This window comes from Mauremys mutica, chromosome 18 (assembly GCF_020497125.1).
Source record: "Mauremys mutica isolate MM-2020 ecotype Southern chromosome 18, ASM2049712v1, whole genome shotgun sequence".
In the NCBI taxonomy this organism is placed as follows: domain Eukaryota; kingdom Metazoa; phylum Chordata; order Testudines; family Geoemydidae; genus Mauremys; species Mauremys mutica.
The window spans coordinates 18253846-18277545 of record NC_059089.1 but is presented as its reverse complement, the minus strand read 5'-3'; the positions used below and the strand labels follow the sequence as shown (position 1 = coordinate 18277545).

The 23700-nt window shown below is 54.8% G+C and overlaps 1 protein-coding gene across 1 annotated transcript in view; it reads right to left on the bottom strand.

Moving 5' to 3' along the window:
• Positions 1-23109, bottom strand: part of ASS1 (argininosuccinate synthase 1) — a 75373-nt gene extending 52264 nt beyond the window's left edge. The window contains exons 1-6 of the mRNA XM_044992327.1: positions 23009-23109; positions 13513-13564; positions 12584-12696; positions 10448-10516; positions 9160-9348; positions 1932-1988 (exon numbers count right to left, since the gene is read on the bottom strand). Coding sequence (XP_044848262.1) covers positions 1932-1988; positions 9160-9348; positions 10448-10516; positions 12584-12691 — 423 coding nt within the window. The 5' untranslated portion in view covers positions 12692-12696; positions 13513-13564; positions 23009-23109. The remainder of the gene's footprint in view (positions 1-1931; positions 1989-9159; positions 9349-10447; positions 10517-12583; positions 12697-13512; positions 13565-23008) is intronic.
• Between the last annotated feature and the right edge of the window lie 591 nt (positions 23110-23700).

Sequence of the window (23700 nt, the reverse complement as noted above, 5' to 3'; positions counted from 1 at the left end):
TGAAGCGCACACCACATCCATCGGCAGAGATTTAATCTCCCCATACAAAGGTTGAGTAACCCGAGACCCTTCCAAGCTGCCACCGTAACCCTAACAAGCAGCAGAAAACGCTTGCAGGGAGGGGGACGGGCCCATTATCCCAGCAGCCACTCAAGGCGGCTGCCTTGTTACTGTTTGTTTCACAGCACTGCGGTGTTTGGGGTAAAAATAGGTCAATTAAAGATCATTACAGCCCCCTCAAATGCCAAAACGTCACCTCGAGCAGCTGGCGGCTTGTTAAAGAGAAACTGAGTCGCTTGCGTCTGTGTTAAAAAGTAAAACTCCCAACAGCAGTTTATCCAGAGACCCTGCGCCTTTCCTCTCCCTCTGCAGGGCTAGTGAACGAGCCGACAGATCCTGGGACCCACCTGCACGGCGGGAAGCGCAGTAGGATAGAGGGGCCCGGTGACAATGCCGGATTTGGAGGGCTTTATCCATATGGCATTCAGGGATCCAAAGACCACTCAAGACAATGGGGTCTTCCCCCAGGCTTTGGCTCAGGCCCCGAGCGAGGGGATTCGTGAGCAGTTACTCAGTGGAGCCTCTGTGGGTATTCAGTAACATCTGACTTGGGTGTGAGGCTGGCAGCAAAGAGGCGTCACGAGGAGATCCCTAAAGGGCTGGCTGGCTGGGTTTGATCAGCACCCACGTACAGGTTTCAGAGTAGCAGCCGTGTTAGTCTGTATCCGCAAAAAGAACAGGAGGACTTGTGGCACCTTAGAGACTAACACATTTATCTGGGCATAAACTTCCATAGGCTGTAGCTCACAAAAGCTTATGCGCCAATAAATTTGTTAGCACCCAAGTACAGATGCTTTCTTGGGTCTGCAGAGTTGGGACGGAAAAAATGAGCGAGGAGTCCAAGCTGCTAAACTGAGATCTGGGCCAATCCTGGGGTTCTTGCAGGAGGTCCATGCTACCAGAAGAGTCTCTCGTGATATCACGATGCGTCTAGTCCCAGCCAGAACGTGGATGAGCAGAGGCAGCCAGGAATGCTACAAAGACTTAAGCCAATTTATTTCAAGCTCAGAAGAGGCTGGAGACCAGAGGCGTGGTCCGAGGTTCTGGATGGGGACAGGGCTTAGGTTCTATCCAATCTGATTTGTCCATTTCTGGTCAGCTGACTAAGCATGATGAAAGTAAAACGAGGCTCGCGCCATTATTAGATTTCTTGGGGTCCTTGAAACCCCCCACAGCTGAGGGCTAATTGGTGCTCCCCAACCCCAACAACTTAACGGTTTACCGGCTTTATGGGCCACCCAAGCAATTCTGAACAATACATTCACCAGAGCCGCGCCAAATTACACGTGTGTTTCAACAAAGATTTTAAATGGGGGGGGAGGGGTTACATTTTTCATTGAAAAACCAAATCCCAAACCTGAATTTTAAGCAATTTTCAAAAACTTAAAAAAAGTTATTTCCTCCCCCTCCCCCACTTTCCAAATGGGAAAATGAAAAAGGGGGGAGGAAGGGAAACATTTTGGGGTTTTTGTTGAAAACAGAAACGTTCAGAAGAAACAAACATTTTCATTGGGGGGAAGGGGGGGAGGTTTTTCCCCCACTGAAAAGTGTCTGCTGTAAAATGTTCCGATTAGCGCTAACTTTAACACCCCGCAGGTGGCTGGGCTGGCCGAGGGAACCTCCTTGCCAAGCACTGCAGCTGGCCAACACAACGTGAAACGGCGCCACCGAGCCAGCTGAGGGCAAGGGTGGGGAACGCTGTTCCGGCGTCTGCAAGGTGGGAGTCACACCAGAATACCCGAACAGACCCTCCTGCAGAGGGCAAACCCGACAGCCAGATGCTCGAGACCCTTCCCCACCCCCGTCAGACGTCCCAAAGGGAGCCTGTGACACAGCCATGCTGAGTGGGAGCAGCCGTCCAAACGCCTTACCTTGACCTGAGGCCACAGGGCGTAACAGGTGAGCTCAAATCGAACCTGGTCATTCCCCTGAAAGAGAACAGAGGGGAGTTTAGCAACAGCCCCGAGCCCCATCCCGTGAGTTCAGACTTGATGGGAAAGGCTGTGATCTTGGTCCATGCCACCACCAATGTACGAAGGCAACAACATCCCAGCGCCGGCCTACATGGAGCAAGCCTGTTGTCCCCACTCGGAGCTGAGCCTTGGTCTCTGGCCCCTCGCCGGGTGTTCCTGCCAGGGCCAGGGTCTGGGCCTACACACGGCATCTCCAGGGGCTCAGACTTAGGTGGCGAGGTCTTTGGGAGAGCAGATGAAACACGAGGCCATGAGTCTAATCAAAACCAGTGACGCCGTGTGGCTTTCCCAACCCACTGTGAGAGCAAGCGAGGGACGAGCCAGCACCCAGCCAACCGAGTCCCCATCCAGTGCCAACAGCCTTCCTTGGAGGCCAAAGCCCAGCAGGACCCAAAGGGTGGGGAAGGTTTGGGAGAGGGACTGGAAGTCTCAGCAGATCAGGTCCTCAGCTGGCCTAGCTCACACAGCTTCCCCAGCTTCAGCTAGCCGAGGGTCTGGCCCAGTTACTCAATCTTCTGCTCCACTCTTGGTAAATAAAACAAGGAGAAAAACTCTGCAGGTTTGGACTGAAGAAGAGAAGCTACAAAATGGTCAATATTTCAACCAGGCCTAGTAAATGTGCAGTTATTGGAAAGAAAGGGAAAAAAACTGAATTAGGGAAAGAAGTGAGGGTTGGTCTGTCCAGCCCTCACCTCCCCATATTCCCTGGGACAGCAGCTAATGGGCAAGAAGCCCCTAAGTACACCACTATCAGAGCCTGAGAGACCCAGACAGTATCTGTCTCTAATTAACCTCCTCTCGCTGCAAGCGCTAACCCATCTGTTTGGAAATACTGGCTCCGTGCCATGTCACAGCCATATCGCTCCGTGCATCTCTGCCTCTAGCCAGGCGCACCACGGAGCTGGGAACGTCAGATACGGCCTCGCAACGCACTGCTGAAGCCAAGTCGTTGGCGGAACACGTGTGTTTGCACAGGGATGTGCAAGTCCATTCCAAGCTTGAGATACCTGTATTAATCATCCCCTGCCCTAGCACCCAGGAACCATAACAAGCAGTCTCTCAACAGGAGATGCCATCTAGTTCAAATTAATTAACCCAAGGGTCTGCCACAATCCTGTAACAAATCTGTGGCTGATCAGGACTCTAGTGTTATGCTGCCATTCAAAACTTCACAACAAAACAGGGATGGAACCCAGAGCCTCCTCTACCAAAAGCATAAGGAGAATCTCCTTTAGCTGTTAGCAATATAGGGCCTATGTCACACAGCTGAGCAGTTCTGGCTCCATCCACTAGAGAGCAGTGAGGTACATCAACATCTTATTCATGGTGCTAGTTAACTGATGCCATGCATGTTTTCCTTGCATTGCACCCAGAAACGCACCATGCTTGGGCACAGGCAGAGGAGGGTCCCTCATTTGAGAACGGTGCTCTTGGGCAGCAAATCATTACAAGGGGAATGCAGCCAGTCTGAACTGTCCTGAAGGGACCTCCAGCTCCTAGCCCACTCAGGGCTTTCAATCAGAAGGATCCTGGATATGGCACAAGTAGCTAGATTGAGACAACCACAGGCGGGAAAGGCATTTGAAACCGAGGACTTGTCTGTGTGGGGAGATTTACCAGCTGTACTACACTGGTAGAATTCCTGCTGGGCGCACTCGTTATATGGCATAAGAATGATCTTTTTTTGGTTTAGCTTAGGTCACTTCCAAACAGTTACATTGGTAGAGCAGGGGTGGCCAACCTGTGGCTCCGGAGCCACCTGCGGCTCTTTGGCAGTTAATATGCGGCTCCTTGTACAGGCACCGACTCCGGGGCTGGAGCTACAGGCGCCAACTTTCCAATGTGCCAGGGGTGCTCACTGCTCTGCCACAGGCCCTACCCTCAGTCTACCCCTTCCTGCCCCCAGGAGCGCCGCCAGCTTTTTTGGCACCCTCGGCGGCGGAAGGTCCGGCCCCCGAAATATCGACGACGACCGGGGAAGCCAAAGATCCAGCCGCCGCGATCGCCGCCCCTCCAAATGTTAGTGCCCTAGGCGACCGCCGGCCCTGCCTGCCCTCTTCCTTGAGCCTGCAGTGCCCTCGCTCCTCCCACTTCCCCCCCAGAGCCTCCTGCACGCCACCAAACAGCTGATTGGGAGGTGCGGGGAGGGAGGGGGAGGCGCTGGGAGTGGGGGGAGCTGAGTGGGGGCTGCTGACGTCTTACTGTGGCTCTTTAGTAATGTACATTGGTAAATACTGGCTCTTTCTCTGGCTCAGGCTGGCCACCCCTGATGGTGGAGTTATAATGTAGACAAGCCCTGAGACAGAGACTCCATCTTTATCTTGTGGTCTATGTATCTTGAATTCTTCTTGATGCATCTATGTCCCATAGTGAAGGCGGAACAGTTGATCGGCGCCAGCACCGGGGGCAGAACCGGGCGGTGGGCAGGATGGCAGAACAGCACCAAGATGTTCTCACCAGCGTTGGCCAGGGCAGGAAGGAGGGGAGAGAGAAATAGTGCCCGCGGTGCCATGGGTGCATTCCACCAAAGGGCTAGATTTAAATGTTACTTTAAAGGGCCAAATTACCCAAACTAGCTGAGCTCCCCTCCCCACAGGCACCCAACGGGCCAAACTCTTGCCAGCCTGGCCCTTGGGTGCCACGGGCCATCACACGCAGCTGCAGTCACACACCCAGCCGAGTGCAGCCACTCGGCTCTACACCAGAGCTGCTCTCGCTGAGGGCCCTGCCCCTAGGAACCGGGGTGATTCGGGAGAGTCCAGGCAGGAGAGATGGCTGATGAGCTGGTGGATCTGGACACCCCTTTGTTATCAGTCCTTGCCAACAAGCCACCTGGAAAGAGCTTCCTAATGAGGCCAGGTACCTTGGGGAGGGAGGGTTTGAGCAGCTCCGGGAGCTATTAGAGCTTCTAGGGGAAGAAAGATGACAAAGGCCCAATTTCCACCAACACCGCGGGCCAATGGGGCACCCCCTCTTCCCTAGATCCAGGCAGGCTGGTTACATTTGCTGCTGGGTCGAGGAACCCCCCCGGGACTATTACACACACACGCACATATTCCAGGGCACTCATTTCCCTTACGGGCCCCAAACAAGTCCATCTGCTCCCAAGACAGGGCGCTGCAGATGGTGCGCATTTAAGATGCTGGAGCCCTGCTGCTGCCTCAGCCAGGGATGGCATGCTCCCGGGTCGAGTTACCAGCGCACGCTCCCTCCTACCCGGCTTAATGGATGGGGGGGGAAGTTAGAGACTTGGCAGCAGCACAGGGTGCAGCTTCCTTGCTGCTCGTGGATGCTGGAAGAGGGGGAGGAGGGTTGGTTTGTGCAATACCCAATAATGGAGGTGACATTTTAACTGGAAAGTGGGGAGCTCAGCTCAGTGTGGAGAGGAGGGATTTTTCCCTAGGTGCCACATCGCTCAAGAGCGCCCTCTGGTGGATGGTTGGGAGAGGTGCGAGGCGGCCGAGTCTCCAAACAGGGGCTGTGCAAGAGCGGATACGGGAAATGCCCCAGCAGAAGCAATGGCTCATTCAGGCCTGTCTCCAACACTGACTAGTAGCAGATGTTTCAAAATGCCATAACACGGGGCACTGCACGAGGCAGGAAGCTTCTCCCTGGCTCCTGCTGGTGACCAGCCAGGGGCGGCTCTAGGCACCAGCAAACCAAGCTGTTGCCTAGGGCGGCCAAATCTAGGGGGCGGCAGGCTGGGCCGGTGGACCTGCCGCAGTCATGCCTGCGGGAGGTCCACCGGAGCCGCGGACGAGCGGACCTGCCGCAGGCATGACTGCGGAGGGGGCGCTCGTCCCGCGGCTCGGCTGGACCTCCCGCAGGCATGACTGCGGAGGGGGCGCTCGTCCCGCGGCTCGGCTGGACCTCCCGCAGGCATGACTGCGGCAGCTCAAGCGGAGCCGCCGGACCCGCGAACCATCCGCAGCCGTGCCCGCGGGAGGTCCGCGGGAGGTCCGCTCGTCCCGGGGCTCCGGTGGACCTGCCGCGGGAGCTCAACCGGAGCCGCGGGAAGAGGGGACCCGCCGCGGGACCGAGGAAGGGCGGCGCAGCACACCGCGCTGCTTGGGGCAGCCTATTTTCTAGAGCCGCCCCTGTGACCAGCTTACGAGAAGTAGTGATTTGAGAGCCCTTATAATGCTACCCAAGCCACTATAATTGCAGGGGATACTGCTAGCTCCTCTGAGTCTTCTTCTGCTTATTTGCCTCAACAATATCCTGCAGCAACAAGATATGTGGGTTGATGGTTGCTACTGTGCCCAGGAGTCAGGTTAAGTATCCCCCGCTCACAGCTGGCCAGGGGGCAGCCCTGCTGAAAAGGATCTGGGGTCCTCGTGGATCACACACTGAAATGAGGCAACAATGTCGTGCAGCTGTGAAAAAGACCAAGATCATTCTGGGGTGTATTAACAGGAGTGTCAAGCGTAAGGAGGGGAGGTAATTGTCCCACTCTCCTTGGCCCTGGCAAGGCCTCCGCTGGAGTACGGGGTCCAATTGCGGGCCCCACACTGTAGGAAGGATGTGGACAATTGGAGCGATTCCAGGAGAGCGACAAAACTGATAAAAAGTTTTTAAAACCACGCCTATGAAGAAATGTTTAAAAGAAAACTGAGCGTGCTTAGTCTTGAGAAATGAAGATGGGGGGGGGAGGGGGGGAGAAGGTGGTCACAGACATCAAATGTGTTAAGGGTTGTTATGAAGAAGACGGGGGATCAATCCTTCTCGCCGGATGCTGCAGGTAGGACAAAAGTAACTGGCTTAATCTGCAGCAAGGGAGATTTAAGTTAGAACGTTTTTCCGAATATCTAACCGTAAAGGTAGGTTTTCTTGGTCTGCCTCGGTGCAGGTCCCTTCCAGCCCTACACATCTATGATGCTTTTCAGAATCCCTTTGCTTCTCTGTGGACCCTGGAGGTCCGATACCCCGTCTGACTCTCCCGGGCTACATCATCACCTGGAAAACTCCGACATGCATCCAGTTTGGAAGCACAGAAGTTTTATAATGGTTTTATAGTTTTATAACTATGGAGGAGCAGCCTCCAACCCACTCTGTCTCCAGGCCTCTTCTTGCCGTATGTTGCACGAACACTTTCCACAGAGGCTCTAACCTGGCCAACGACAAGTGGTGATAGCGTACGTGTGTTTAGAGGTGTGTGGATTTTAGCCAGGAGATTGGGGCGGGGGGGAAGTTTACACCATTTGTACAATGTTTCCCCAGTTGCAATTCACCATCAGGGGTTTGTTAGGGCAATGGAGGACAAGCAACTCCTAGCTGAAAGGCAAATGGAAATTGACCAGCCCTAGAAAGCTCCAACTGGTTTCCATAGGAAATAAAGAGGCATCCCTCATTTGGTTTATATGGGCAGCTTCTCTCGCTGAGCTGCACCCGTCCTGCGGTCTCTGTCTGCCTCTAGCGGGGAATCTCTGCATGTAAACTCCCTCTCTGGGGGTCAGGGAGCTGGCTACACCTGACTACTGCCTTGCTATGCAGATTTCTAGCTCCCTCTAGTGGTAAATGCTGGCCAAAAAAACTTTCCAAATCTGGTATCAACATCTCTGCCCCCTCTCCACAGAGCAATCCAGCCAAGGGAAGCCAGCTCCATGGCTCTGAGATCACTCCAGCAATCTGTGTTTGCAGGTGGATGAGAGGGAGAGGTTTGTTTGTTTGTTTTAAATGCCTTCCACCTGGATCAGAACCCAGGTTCCTCAAGGTTCTCCTACTGCAGCCACAGCCCAGACTGAAGCCAGGGGCTTTGCAACACGGAGCTCAATGAGACAGCAACCCCATGCACAATAAAACCTAGCACCTTTCATCAGGCAATCTCAGAGTGCAGTACAATGGATGGCAGTGTCATTAACCCCATTATACAGCTGGGGAAACTGAGGCACCGAGGCAGGCAATGACTTGCCCACAGCTACGCAGCAGACCACTGGCAGAGCCAAGAACAGGTCTCTTAAGTCCCAGTCCTGTGCTCTATCCACTAGGACACACTTTGGGTCAAAACAAACCTTTGGGTTCCCTACTAACCCCCTACTGGAGTTCCCCAAGAACATGACTGTGCTCTCCAGGGTGTGTGTTAACCCTCCATTTCTGAGCCTCACCCCAGCACCACAGTTTCCCTGACCAGCAGGGGGAGGGGATGAGCAGTTCTTCCCCTCTCCCTCTCGCCCAGCACGCAGCACCAAAGCCAGGGATTGCTTTGCAAAGCTTACATTGCAGTGGTCTATGCAGCAGGCCAGGCCAAGCCATTCACTGCACTGGCTTTCCTGAAGACTTCCCAAGGGGGCCTCCCACAGCCACAATGGCCCCGGTGCTGTAGCTGGAACAACATCACCGTTCGCCCCCCCGCACACACACCACCTTTAAATTAAAACTCCTTCCAATCCAGGATTTGTGCCATCAATTGGCTGGCGAGGCCCAGGGAGCCAGGATTCTCCCACCCCTTCCGTGCAAACACAAGTTTTAAGTTTCTAACTAGAGCTGGGTGAAAATCGGACGTTCCACTGGGATGGCAACTCTATTATTTCCAGGGTTGTTTTAGACCCAAAGGAGGATGAAAAGTTGAAATATCAACAAAGGGGCAAAATTGCCATGAGGCACTTTGGGCAGCCACAGATTGAGCTGACTCAAAACATTTCAGTTCATTCAACAAGCCAGGACATTTCATCATTTTTTTGCTGTTTTTTTAAAAAAAGGAAGGTTCCCAATCAGTGCTAACCCGACCAGAAGTTGCAGGACAGCTTCCAGCCAAGAGCCCTAAAGCAGGGGCTTGCTCTGTGATAGCAGGGAAATCATATCTCTGCGCCTCAGTTTCCCCATCTATAAAGTGGTGGGGGTGGGGGAATTCCTATCTACCAGCCTCACGAGGGGGCTGAGAGGGTTAATTCATTAAATCTTTAGCTGGAAGGTGCCGAGTGTTTATCATGACTCCTATAAAGCGAGGAAGGAACCAGCAACAGACTGGGTGCTGCAGCAGAAAGCGGAGGGATACGCCAGAGCGGTTTGAGAATCAGAGCCGGTCCTTAGGGCAAGTTCCAGATTCAGAAATGATTTGGGGAAAGCCGCATTCCTAGCCACCCAAAGCCCAGCCCCACTGCCAAGCAATGGCCTGCCCTTTCTTTACCTTCCCGGTGGCTCCATGGGAAACAAACTGGGCTCCCTCCTTCTGGGCAATTTCCACCTGCTTCCGTGCGATGCAAGGTCTAGCCAGCGAGGTGCCCAGGAGATACCTGTCCTCATACAGGGCATTGGCTTGAACCGCCGGCCAGATGAACTCCTCCACGAACTCCCTGCTGACATCTTCGATGTAAACCTGCACAATAAAGAGAGCCCCAAACAATGAGGGTGGCCCAGGGCTCCTGCTGGAATAAGGTGTTGCTAGGGGTGAAGATTCATTTATTCAATAGACGAAACATCCCCTAAGGGGCTGGAACCCTGCTCCAACCACCTGCTTTTGAGGTCTTCCATAAACTGCACCCACAGATTTGACTAACTTCCCAGAGACAAATGGCCAAATTTATCCCGGGAGAAGTGTCACTGATTTCAGTGGAGGATGAAACAGCCCAATGTCACTAATGACTCATAAGCATCTCCCCTTTTCTAGGTGCTGGTGAAAAGTTCTGGATCAACAGCTCTAGAAACCGAAGCCCCTTTTCTAGTCCTAGAACAGATACATCATGGCAGTAGCATATGCTTCCCTGGGCTACCTCCCTCCGCTGGGAGATGGACTGAGACCACCAAACAGGTGGGAATGACTCTAAGCCCTGATCTGGACGTGAGCCAGTGGCACAGACAGAAAGATTTTGTAGCTGATCAACCATCCCTTGAACCCACCAGCCCTGCAATGGCTGCTCCTCATTTGTAAGGGCATGAAGAAAGGTTTGAGAGGGAAAATAAACCAGAAATGTTGGGGGTGGAGGGGGGAGAAGCAGCAGAAGAAAAACGAAAGAAAAAAAAAGATAGAGGGAAAAGAGGGAAGTGAGAAACGGAGAAGAAAGATATTGAAATGTGGCGGTAGAGAGGATTATAAAGGGTTGAGGAAACAAGGGAGACCCAGCGAGTTACAGCTGTGGCTATGTGCAATGTTTCTTTGCATCTAGGATTTATTGGTGGTTTGGCCATTTATAGAGGGAAATCTCTGAAAACGTTTCTGACCTTGGGCAAAGAGGAGGGAGGACACCCCGCCACCCCCATCCAGAGTCTGGAGACGCCCCCAAAATTCTGAAAAGTCAGCAGATATGCAGCTCTCATTGGCCCAGTGGCAAAGCCCTGTACTTATGGAGCTGAAGCAGCCAGGTCCCAGCCCCCCAGGCGTGTGAACATAGCACGCCTGTCCGTGAGCTGCAGGGATGGCATGACGACAGAACTGGGGACAGAGCTACGTCCGGGAGAGGCAGCCGGGTTTGTGTTACCTTTCTGGCTCCCAGAGCTAGCGCCTTCTTTCTCGCCTCTTCGAAGTTCTCATTTTGCCCAATGTTGGCCTGGAAGTAAAAATGAGGAAGAGATTGAACAGCTCAGCCGTGGCCAGGATGGCAGCCCCCCGCCCCCCAGCTTGGCCCCACTTGGCTCCTACTGATAAGTCTCAAGTACTCCAAGGCATGAAGGAATCCAGAGTCATTTGGCTTCTGGCCATAACAGGATGAGGGAGGAATCCCGCCAGGGACAGAAGGCTCCAGGCTGCGGCGATTTATCCGAGCCAGAGGTTAGAACACAGACCGACCCTGGGCTTTCCCTGGTCATTCTGTACTGGAGAGAAGACCAGCCCCCCCCCGGAGGTGCCACAAGATGCACCCTGGAGGCCGCCCTATCTGGGAGACCCCTAGGTCACCAGGCGCCCAGTGGGGAACAGCATGCACCACTCCGACTGTCTGGACTGAGGAAAAGCCAACACGCTGTAATAGAGATTTCAGTCCCCTCTACTGGAGCAAACTCACCCGACCGGTCCCAGCAGGACCGGTAACGGCTGCACTATTGAATCTTGATCATCCTCCAACGTCAACAATGCTCATTTCTACTGACACTGACCAAATCCCCAGCCCAGGTGCAGCCACATCACCTCTCTAGTGCGCCCTGCCCCTCAGCCACCAGGTATATCCAACAGCCAGCCCCAGCCCACGGGACCCCCTTGCCTGCTGCCTTCGTGCCTGTTGCCCTGCTCATGCACAGCTCACAGCTGCTCTTCACCTCTCCAGTGCACTAGGGGGAATCTGTTTGTTTCCAGTCACTGTTGTGCCTGCTCCATAGATTCAGATCCCCTTTTAACAAAGGCCTCCTTCCTGGCCATCTACAGGAGACAGAGCCCTTGGCGAAGTCCTGTCACCTGGGGGGCACTGGGAGTCTTGCCGTCCGCCCCCAGCCGGGCAGAGTCTCTGCTCATTGAGGCTGGTATGGCAGGTCTCACTCCAGCACTGCAAGGCTGATGTCCAGGCGCCTCAGTGGTCCCATGTTATTAAAATGGGAATAATGGCTCCAGAGGGGCCATGTCCCGAATGGGCCAGTCGAGCAGAACCTCCCGGGTCACTGACCCAGGAACGTACCAGCCAGCCAATATTTAAGCAGCTACGGCAGCAGGGTCACGGCTGCTGCCTCGGGTCCTGCATGCAGAGATTAACGCAATAGGAGGAGCGCTGTGTGTTTACCCTTATTATCTGGAGCTAGGAACCCACTGCCACTGTCACCCTGCCTCCGCCCCCCTAGCCCTCTCATGCCCCAGGAGGGGCTATCACTGGGTGGGAATCAGCGTTTGTCTGTCGGGGAAATTCCACGATACTGAAATGTTTTCTGTTCCACAACGGAATGAATTTTTTAAAAAAGAAAATGGAAATTTCCCTGCAAAAAACAAAATTTTGAAGACTATTCTTTGCGGGTCGATGGAAGCTGTCCGGTCCCATTTCGACCGTTTAAAAGAGGTTTCATTCAAAAGAGAATTTCAGTTTGAAAATTGGTTTCGAAATGAAACGTCAGAACATTCCATCCCCTAATGGCCAAACTGCTCCGCTTCCTTTTTTCCTAAGCAAAATTTCATCAACATCTTCTAAGGTTCCCATTTTGATGAAAATGGGGTTTTCCACTGAAACAACATTTCAGACCGGCTCTGGCTGGTTCCCCCTCACCGTGACCGCCTTGACCCCCTGAAACCTGACAGGCCTCAGGCAGGGAAGCAGGGCCCTCCAAATCACACTCACCCCCGGGACACTTTTGACTGAGAAAAGAGCAGGTTTTTTAAAATAAGATCACGATTCTGTCACTCCAGGAGCCCAAGGCCCCGCAAGTGCGTCATCTCCCCGCTGCTGCGGTAAGACCCAGCATCATCAGGGCCGGCGCTCACAGCAGCCCTGGAGCTGGCAAAAAAAGGCCTGTTTTCTGACAGCTCCCGCTGTTTAGCCGAACACGGAAAACCCCACCCCAGGGGAGCCAGCCACTGCTTTTCCAGCCTGTTGCACAGAATCCCGCCTGAAAGAGACGGGCTAGGGAGTGTCAGGAAAAGACGGGGTGTGTGGGGGGGGAGAGGAAGCATGAGGCCACCGGCATTTCAGAGAGCGCCTCACCAGGTAAGCGATGACATCGTAGCCTTGCTCCTTCAGCCACACCAGGATGCAGGAGGTATCCAGGCCACCGCTGTAGGCAAGAACCACTGTGCCCTTGGACTGAGACATCGTGTCTGGGGAAAGCAGGGAGACCCAGTCACATACCCGCCGCTGCGCGGGATTCCACCACAGACAAGGCCTCAGCCCCTCAGCCCAGCACAGAAGGGAGCTAGTTAACCCTGAGGCCACTCCTGTTATTCCCATTTTCCATATTCTAGCAAGTGAGCCAGCCAAATTTCTGAGCAGCTCTCACCCCAGCTAGGACCATGCAGGCCACTTAAAAAGCAACCGTGATGCTTAGGTGTGACCAGAAGAGACTGGAAACAGTAGAGCCTGGAGTCCAATGATATGGTATAATCAATAACCTCCCGGAAGGGTGCTCAGCAGGTCACGAAGTTACATAACATAACAGGACGGTGCTTCAACTTTTGCTCTTTATTTGCTGCCACTTTCTCAAGCCAGGCACGTTACTAAGTGCTAACACACACTGCAGCTGCACTGCTCCAACACAAAGCAGGGTTTACACAGGGTGCAGCTCCCTTTATAAGGTACCACATCCAGTTGCACAGGCATAAACCCCACCCTGCTTCTGTGCAGAAAGCCTACCTCCAGGGAGTTGCATAATGTCATGACCTCCACGGAGGTCAGATGGTGCAACTTTCTCTAGTGTCCCTAGGGCCTTAGATGGGGCGTATCTTCACCTCTGTTTCTTCCATTCCTAGCTAAAGCATTTCTCCAGATCTGCGTGATGACTGGGGAGCAGCACAGAAGCTGACAGATCACAGAGAGTCCCACAACCCCACCTAACTACCTGGTTTACATGAAAACTGCAGCCAGGCACAGAGACCACAGAAGAAACAAGAAATGCAAGAAGCAGCTTTGCTCCTTACCTTTGCTTTGATGGACGAGCAGGAATCCTTCCTCAAGCACTCAGCAAATGTCCTGAAAAAGAGGTAAGCGAATGAGACTAACGTATCCAACCGTACACGAAAAGGCCACAAAAAACAGAACAATTTAGATGGAATCCTAATCATGACCAGGCACGTCAGCTGCAGATCTGAACGTTCTGCTTTAGCAGGATAGCACATGACCCTGATCCCACACGTGGCAGTCAGGATTGGAGGATCCGCACCAGGACAGAAGGTTGATCTTGCTTCCCCTAGCAGCCGTCACCCTCCATAACTCCATGCACCCAGCCAACTGTGAAATGCTGCGGGTGGAGGGGCAGGGGAGAGAGGAGGACAGGACACATGCATGTGGTTGCAGCGTAAACAGAATCCACAGAGACATTCCCAAGCATTGTCTTCCCATTACACACACACACACACACACACACACACACACACCAATTCCTAAGAGGGAAAGACTCCAAATAGGGAAACTGAGGCAGGGACTTGACCAAGGGGACCTGGGCCTCATTTATACTGGGAAAAAGCACAGTGTTAGAAAACTTGCACAACGCTAACCAGCATCTGTCCTTTCTGTATTTAAAAACATGCTGTATTTAAAAACATGCTAGCTGGTCTGTGGATCCCAGGGTTCACTACCAACCAGCTGACAGGAAGTCTCTAATTCTACACTGGCCAGGCAGCAGGGGGTGCTCTGGGCATGGTGATTGGGATAAACCGTCAGAGGGCGAAAGGGAAGCCAAGTGCTACTTCGGGGGCTGTAGGAACACGGCACTCACTGGAGAGCAGGCCCGAGCGTGTCTCATTGGGCCGGGAATCATACTCCCAGCTCCAAGCACAACGTCCCGAGGACTTACTCGTCTGGGGCATGATGGCGATGGAACCCCCTGGGCTCAGGGGAACGAAAGCCAGCGCGCCCGCATGCTAGCCAGCCCTTCCCCAGCGTCTGTTAGCAGCAGAGCTGGTGGAAATGCTCATGAAGCGATGTTCATGCTGGTGGCAAACCCTCCGCCGATTTCCACAAGGTGACCTGCTACCCGCCAACCTACGTCTCTGGCGGACGTTCAAATTCTGCCTTAGCAGCCAGTCCGGGTTGAGCCCGAGGCTGCTGACCTCAGTGTCACTTACTGTGCTCTCCAGGCTTGGGGCTCTGAAAGGGACAGGTCAGGCACACAGCGGGGCCGGGAACCTGCACACTAAGGAACACGCCACCTCCCGCGGTTCCTGCTGCCAATGCCCGGAACCAGCGTTTTATTCATGATTCCGTGCAGGGACTTGGGCGAGCAGGGAGTGTACACGCTGGTTCAGGTTAAACAGGAAATTGCCCAGCCCTGTCTGAGTGCCCAGAATGTGGCCAGTCTCGCAATCCCAGCACAAAGGAACTTTCACTTCTTCCTAGAGGCAGGGGGTCAGATCTATTGGTGATGTAAAGCCCATGGAGCCATGCCACTCTATACCCGGAGTGAATTTGGCTCAGCGCTGTCAGTTTCTATGCCCAGCAATGACTCAGCTTCCCCGAACCTTCCCCTCAGCCCTTCCTGATTTCAGCACTAGCCAGCCACTCCCAGAGCAGGTGGGGCAGGCAGATTAAGAGGGGAATTTTCAGAAGACACCAGCTGGCATCTCACGGAGCATTTTCAGAGAAATGTTTTATTTCACAGTAATTCCAAGTGCACCCTCTGTCCCTTTTGATGAGACAGGACGTTTACACCAGGGCAGGAGTTTTGTTTCTTAATGGACCAGGTCAACGATGATGATAATCCCCATGAAGATAATGTTTCTCTGCCATACAATATCCCCTTGTTTCCTTTGAGCGAATTTAGTGCTGGGAAAAAGTGCCCTGGAGAACGCAGCCCTGCCTTTATCCACAGAAAAGGGACGGGACCCAGAGCGACCACTGCTAGGAATGAGGAGGGAGTTTAGCCTCTGTGGTCCGGTCAGTCTTTGCTTTCTCTTCTGAGATTGCCAGCAAAAGGCTAGTTAGTATCAGCTGTGGTGTTTATGAGGCTGATCAACATATATCTGGCTGGCAAATATATCTCCTATTAATAATATGTATTTGCTGTACCAAAGATACATTAGTATGCATTGAGCACAAATAACATAGCAGTTATATAGCCTAAATTGGCCTATACCTTGACTATAATCCTGTTCTCTTATACCAAGCATCCCATAACACCTTGCATTAGCTGAAGTAAGCTTTGGCATAAGTAGATAGGGAACTTGTCAAAAATCAAGACACATTGGTTCTGTGTCTTAGCATAAGCTAGAGAAATACCTTCACAGACCCCTACCCGAAACGCTAGTTTCCAAAACAAAGTTAAGGAAGAAACAGAAAAAAAGTTTGGGAACTGGGACGAATGGGTTGGATTTTTTGAGGTGTAAAGGAATGCGTAACTCATATAAACACCATCAGCTGGAATGTGTCACTTTGGGAGCACACCTCCGACAGAAGGTGAATGTAACACCACTGGGCACAGAACTGACCTGAGACACACATGCCCCCACAACATACACCCCCAAACTCAGTCAACACAGGCCACCAATCAGGATATTTATTCTCCTCCCCGCTTTTGGCCACTACTGACTTATTCTAGATTTGAACAGAGGACGCAGAGATGCACATGCCAGTACCAGCAACCTGAGCCATCCAGTTCCCATTGGACAGGACAGCAGTATAACGACTAGCTCTGCCAGCCAAAGGAGAACACCTGGCTCAGTTCATTGTCACTGGAAACTAAACTGACACCACCAGCTCCCTGTGTCACGGACAAAGGAGCCAGCCAATTGAAACAGCGTTGAGTGAAAACTGATGTGAGGGGGTATGAATTGCAACCTAGGGGTTAAAAACACTATCATCCATTAACAGTCCCCCGAGCTTTCATTAACTTCCTCTGATTGACCCATGCCACCAAGCCCAGGAGATTAGCAATTACATGCCTGTCACTGACCACAGTCCTCTGGTCTCCACCCTGATCTCTAGTGGGAAACATGCCAGCGTTGAAATGGACAAGGCTCCTGCTTATTGAAAGAGCAGGAAACTTGTAAATTTCAATCCCACCGACTCCAGGAGGGAGCTGTCAGAGTGAGCAAAGGGGACACTGATAGTCACATGTTTGTCCGCAGTCTCAACAAACCCAGCTTCCTGGAGCATGAGGATGAGGGTCGCCCCTCTGGGATGCCCACACTTGTTGCAGCCTCTGTTGAGAGAGATGATTTTACTATCAAGGGACCATTTTCCAGCAGAACACATCTGTGTTCTGGAGATGGAGGGGCCAGATTCTGGGGCCTTCAAACTCAGGTGCCTCTTTCAAAAGTTTGCCCATTCCTGGTGCGACTTCCCTACTAATAGCCCCACAGTCTTTTCCACTGCAGCCCACTGTAACCTCCCAGACAATGATCTCAGCTGCAGAATAAACAGGTGGAGCAGGCAAGCCCCTTAGTAATAACAGTACTTAGTTCTTTGTATCACCGCCACATTGGAATAAACACATTGGAATAAACACATTGGAATAAATTCACAACTATCCCTGTGAGGTAGTGTGACGCTCTGTACCCCGGGGGAACACCCTGCACCCCCATGTTCATCTTTATAAAATGATGGTGTGGTATCCAATGCAAAGTTTGTCATGCTGGGTGTCTTCGGAAAGCTCATAATGCACTGAACGTGGTTGTTAAAGGTAAGGTAATAATTGGAGATATACCAATCTCCTAGAACTGGAAGGGACCTTGAAAGGTCATCGAGTCCAGCCCCCTGCCTTCACTAGCAGGACCAATTTTTGCCCCAGATCCCTAAGTGGCCTCCTCAAGGATTGAACTCACAACCTTGGGTTTAGCAGGCCAATGCTAGTAATTGTTACACTAATGTTATAATTTCATGTATATAGTTATGAGGCTGAAAATGTATCTTCGTGGCTTAAAGCAAGCCCAGGCAAAACTCTCCAAGAACAGAGGGGCAGTTCACACCTCGTCAGGGCATGGATGGGACTAACCCAGCCCAGCCCCACAGGAACAATGGACACTGGCTTAGGCAGTTAGACCCTCGAGGGAGTCACCCCCTTCCTTTGGGCAGTTTGGGACTGCGATGAGGTAATGCTCACCTGACTCTGAAGGGGGCAGGCAAAGACAAGAGGAAAGAAAGGACATGCTAAAAGGGAGAGACATTTTGCCATGCTCTCCATCTTCAACCTACATCTACAGACACCACCACCACCACCAAGCAACTGAACCACTGATCAAAGGGGAGAGCCTGGCCAGGCTATGGTGACAAGCATCTAAGTTTTAAGGACACTGAAAGTGTTAAGAGCAGCTTAGAATGCGTTTTGTTTTTATTTCATTTGACCAAATCTGACTTGTTAGGCTTTGACTTACAATCACTTAAATCCACCTTTACAGTTACTCAATCTGTTTGTTTATTCTACCCGAAGCAGTGCATTTGGTTTGCAGTGTGTCAGAAACTCCCCTTGGGAGAACAAGCCTGGTACATATCAATTTTTTTGTTAAATTGACAAACTCCGCTTGCAACGCCCAGTGGGTATAACTGGACGCTGCAAGACGGAGGTTCCTAGGGTTGTGTCCGGGACCGGAGAAAATGGCTAGTGTCATTTGCTTGCTAGCTGGGAGCAGCTGACATGCCAGAGGCTGTGCGTGACCAGCCCAGGAGTGGGGGTTCTCACAGCAGAGCAGGGTAAGGCTGGCTTCCAGAATCAAGGATCACTGGTCCAGACAACACCAGAGGGGAATGTCACAGGTAGATACTATTATCCCCAATGGATGGGGAAACCAAGCCAGAGAAATGAAGGTCAGAATACTGTGGGTGCTGGGCTCTTAGTCACCAAGCCATGAGTTTTTGAAAACCTGGCCCTCAGGGACTTGCAAAGACAAAGCAGAGAGAGGTTGCATGTGTTAGAGTTGGGATGAGAACCCAGGAGTTCTGGGTCCCACCTTGGTGCTCATACTAATAGGCTGCATAGACACTGCGAGAAACACAGGGATGATTTTCATGCACCTGTCCTCCTTAATGAGGGGTGAGGGAAATGCAGTTGGGGAGATTTGGAGCAGGGTTGTTCTTTACACAGTCTGGATCACCACAGTTTCCTGCAAGGAGGCAGTTACCCAAAGCTTCTCGCCCCTGGGGATCATGCCAAGAAAAGCCGAGCCTGACCAGGAAGGGAGAGGTATTTCCTGCATTTCATGGAGTTTATAGCTGGGGACATTAAATCAAGAGAAAAAGGAAAGCGAAACCCAGATCAAGGGAAAGTCTTTCTCAACATTGCGTATTGCTCTGTAGCAATGTTCTTAGGACCCGAGTCATCCTTCTTACAGGAACTTCAACAGCAAACCACGTAGATGAGCATTCCCCAGGCTGTTGGGTGAGGTCAAACAGCTGTTGATTTCAATAACCAGACCGGGAAGGGCAGGTGAGAGTTTGCCTTCCAGACACACCTGCCTGCCCAGCACTATGCCAGGCTAATTGCTCTTGGCATGGAGAGTAGGGAGGAAGGGGAGAGGTGGGGTGGGTGGTGGAAATACCCTACTAGAAAGAACCATCCTCTCCTAGTGTTATTCTTTGTGTTGTGGCAGCACTCAATGCACCCATCACAGGACCCCTTTGTGCTAGACTCTGTACGAACACAGAACAAAGAGGCAGCCCCTGCTCCAGAGAACTTACAGTTTAAGGCCACGTCTATACCAGGAATGAGGTTTATGTTTTAACCCATTAGCTAGTCCCTAGGGTTTACCTGGACCAATGAACACATGGTAATAACCCCACCACCATCCCATCTGCACTAGGCAGGGCCGGCTTTAGGCCAGTTCAACCAACTCCCCTGAATCGGGCCCCGCCCCTAAGAGGGCCCCGCGCCCAAGCCCCAGTCCGGCGTACCATCAAGAGCCGGTGCACTGTACCGAGGTGGCCTGGCTTCCCCAGGGGGCAATTTAAAGGGCCTGGGGCTCCCAGCAGGGGCTGGAGCCCCAGGCCCTTTAAATTGCCACCAGAGCCCCACTGCTGGAGCCCTGGGGTAGGGCTGCGGGGCTCTGGGGGATATTTAAAAAGTCCGGGGCTCCCGTTGCTTCTACCACTCCGGCCCTTTAAATAGCCACCGGAGCCCTGCCGCTTCCCCAGGGCTCCCTCGGCTATTTAAAGGGCGGGGGCAGTAGAAGCAGGGGAGCCCCGGGCCCTTTAAATAGCCCCTGAACCCTGGGCTGCTGCTGCTACCCTGGTGGGGGAGGGGGAGAGGAGGGGGCACTTACCGTACAGGGTGGGCTGTATCCCCTGTACCTGCACCCCCTGCCTGCAGCCAGCCCCTGCTGCACCCCCTGCCCACACCAGCCCCACACCACCTACCTGGCCCGCACCAGTCCCTGCCTGCAGCCAGCCCCGCACCCCCTGCCCTGCCCGCAGCCAGCCCCTGTCTCCAGCCAGCCCCACAGCCCCTGCCCTGCCTCCAGCCCCGCACCAGCCCCGCACCCCCTGCCCTATCTCCAGCCAGTCCCGCACACCCTCCCCACAGCCAGCCCGTCTCCAGCCAGCCCCTGCCGCACCCCCCCCGCCCTGCCCGCACCAGCCCTGCACCCGCTGACCTGTCTCAAGCCAGTCCCGCACACCCTCCCCACAGCCAGCCCATCTCCAGCCAGCCCCTGCCGCACCCCCCCTGCCCTGCCCGCACCAGCCCTGCACCCGCTGACCTGTCTCCAGCCAGCCCCTGCCACACACCGCTGCCTGAAGCCAGCCAGTCCAGCCCTGCCAACCCATGCCACACCCCCGTTGCCCTGCCTGAAGCCAGCCAACCCACCCCACACCCCCCTGTCTCCAGCCAGCCCCGCACCCCTTGACCTACCTGCAGCCAGACCCTACCTCCAGTCAGCCCCTGCCCTGCCTCCAGCCAGCCCCATGTCCACTGGTGCCCTGCAGTTCCCAGGGCAGTAACCCTGCAGGGAGCAGCTGGGACCCACATATGTGCACACCCTAGGATGACCTGACAGCAAGTGTGAAAAATTGGGACAGGGATAATAGGATCCTATATAAGAAAAAGACCCAAAAATTGGGACTGTCCTTATAAAATCAGGACATCTGGTCACCCTAGCACACCCCCAGGGAGTGGTGGGGACCCACACATGTAAAACGGAGCTCATTTCTAGTTCAGGCCCGTCTTTTTAAAAAAGAAATTTAGGTAGGATTAACAGACATCCATATTTTCCCGGACATGTCAGGCTTTTTGGTTCTTAAATCACCATCCGGGAGGAAAATACGGACATATGATAGCCCTATTGGTACCAGGGGCGGCTCTAGCAATTTCGCCACCCCAAGCACGGTGGCACGCTGCGGGGGGCGCTCTGGCGGTCGCCGGTCCTGCGGCTCCAGTGGAACCTCCCGCAGAGGGTCCGCTGGTCCCGCGGCTCTGGTGGAGCATCCGCAGGCACGCCTGCGGGAGGTCCACCGGAGCCGCCTGCCGCCCCCCCCCCCCCGCGGCATGCCACCCCAAGCACGCGCTTGGCGTGCTGGGGCCTGGAGCCGGCCCTGATTGGTACAAAAAATACATACTGTGGCACATCCCTTAAATCAGAACTTTTTATAGGGATCTGGTGGCTAAGAAATTAAAGGCTTTTTGTTACATTTTTTTTTTAGTCATCCCTGCTGGGGCCCTGCTGAAAATGTTTGAACTGGGCCCCGCGCTTCCTAAAGCCGGCCCTGGCACTAGGGGTGGGAAAATCCTGACGCCACTGGCAGAACTTCCAGCGACTGCAACGAGGCCACAATTGCAGCCGAGGATTGTAACCCATTCGAAGAAAAAGCCCCCCCCCACACACCCACCCTGGGTTCCTAGTGAAGACGAGGCAGCTTCAGGGCACACAGTGCCTAGCACAATAGGGCCCTGGCTCCCGACTGGGTGCTGCAGAATAACCAGCGTCACTATTGCTGGGGCTGGGAACAGCATTGTTCCAGAGCATGCAGCCCGTGACAAGGCGACGACCGTTTCTAAGCCATTCCCCGACCCTGCCTCAGCCAGGCGAGCAACTCTCCCACCTCTCCCCACTTCAGTCACGTTTCCAGGCAGCTTTCGCTCCTCTGAAACCTCGCCCCAGGTCAGTGGGGAGGGACTGTACCTCTCCCCCCACCCCACCCCCCAGCGCAACCCCCAGGACCCGGCAGAGACCCAGGCCCAACAAGGTGAGAAGCCGTTAAATGAGCGGGGCTGGCCCAAGCTGAGTGACTGGAGCCTGACTGTTTAATTCACTGTCTGCCACTGTGTCCATTTCAATTTCATTCACTGACAGGGAAGGAAGGCAAACAACAGAGTAGCAGACAGGCTGGGGGGAGACGGGGGGGGGGGCGCTGAGCTGGGGAGTCAGCGCCAGGGATGGAGGGAGCAGGGTGTTGCCTCCTGATGAGCAAGGGGCTGTTTGATCCTCCATCCCCACAAAACAAACGGGCGCCAAAGCAGCGGGGGTCCCCTTCACCAGAACCTGCCCCCCTCATTGCTTCCACGCCATGAGACCTCCCCCCAGCCTCCCCCCACTGGTCCCCTGATCCCTCTAGCCTCCCTCCCGCTCCCCGCACTGGTCCCCAGCTCCCACCAGCCTCCCGCCCCTGGTCCTCATGGATCTCCACCCCCCAGCATCCCTCTGCTGATCTCTCTAGCCTCCCTCCCCCTACTGACCCTCCACCCACTGGTCCCCACAGATCTCCACCCCATATCCCTCTAGCCTCCCTCCCCCCTTTGGTCCCCACTGACCCTCACTCCCCCCCAGCTGCGTCCCATTGGTCCCCATCTTCCACCAGCCTCCCCACACTGGGTCCCCACCCCCCCAGCCTCCCTCCACTGATACCTTTAGAGACTCCCTCCCCCTACTGACCCTTCCTGCCAGCCTCTCCCGCACTGGCCCCCATGGATCTCCACCCCGATCCCTCTAGCCTCCCTCCCCCCCGCCTCCCCCCTTTGGTCCCCACTGACCCTCACTCCCGCCCAGCTTCGCCCCACTGGTCCCCAGCTCCCACCCCGGATCTCCACCCCACAGCATCCCTCTAGCCTCTTCCCCCACCCACCCTCCCCCCCCGCCTCCCCCCTTTGGTCCCCACTGACCCTCCCTCCCCCAGCCTCCCCATGGATCTCCACCCCGATCCCTCTAGCCTCCCTCCCCCACACCTCCCCCCTTTGGTCCCCACTGACCCTCACTCCCGCCCAGCTTCGCCCCACTGGTCCCCAGCTCCCACCCCGGATCTCCACCCCACAGCATCCCTCTAGCCTCTTCCCCCACCAACCCTCCCCCCCCGCCTCCCCCCTTTGGTCCCCACTGACCCTCCCTCCCCCAGCCTCCCCATGGATCTCCACCCCGATCCCTCTAGCCTCCCTCCCCCACACCTCCCCCCACTCCCGCCCAGCCTCGCCCCACTGGTCCCCAGCTCCCACCAGCCCCCCCCCGGATCTCCACCCCCAGCATCGCTCCGCTGGTCCCGTAACCTCCCCAGCCGAATTACCCCGACAGCCGCAGCAGGCTCCGCTCCGGACGCAGGGAAGCGATCAGGCGATGGGGGCACCGGGCATCCCTGTTATGAAGCGCGGCGGGGCGGGGCCAGGAAGGGGGCGTCTCCCGGCCGTGGGTGGGGCCCGCGGGAGCGACTCCCCTTCCCGCAGGTGGGCCGGGGCCGGGGTCGGGCCGGGCTGCTCCCGGGCGGGGGTCGAGCCTGCAGCCGAGCGCCCCGGACCCGGCCACCGCTGAACGCGCCTGTGCCCCAGGCTCCATCAGCCACCCGGGTCCCGGCCACGCGGCTGCTCCCCGCGGGCGGCAGAGCCCGGGCACCAAGCGGCCCCCCCGGCCCCGCCCTCCGGCTCTGCCTCGCCCCCCTCCTGCAGGCCGGGCCCCCCCCCCAGGGAGCAGGGCCGCCCGGAGTCTGCCCGCGGCCCCGCTCCAGCCCCGGGGCAGCACGTGGGCAGCAGCGGGCTGCCGGGAGGCGTCAGACACCTGTGACAAACTCCTGCCCGCTGTGGAGTGAGCAGATGTCTCGACTGTATCGGGACAATCCTGATCGTTGGGGCTTTTCCTTACACGGGTGCCTGTTCCCTCCCCGCCTCCTCTGCCCCGATTGCTCACACTTGCTGTCTGGTCACCCTAGGGCTGCTGCCAGTGGCAGAAGACTGAGCCGGTGGCTCTCGGCCCCCTATTTTCTTG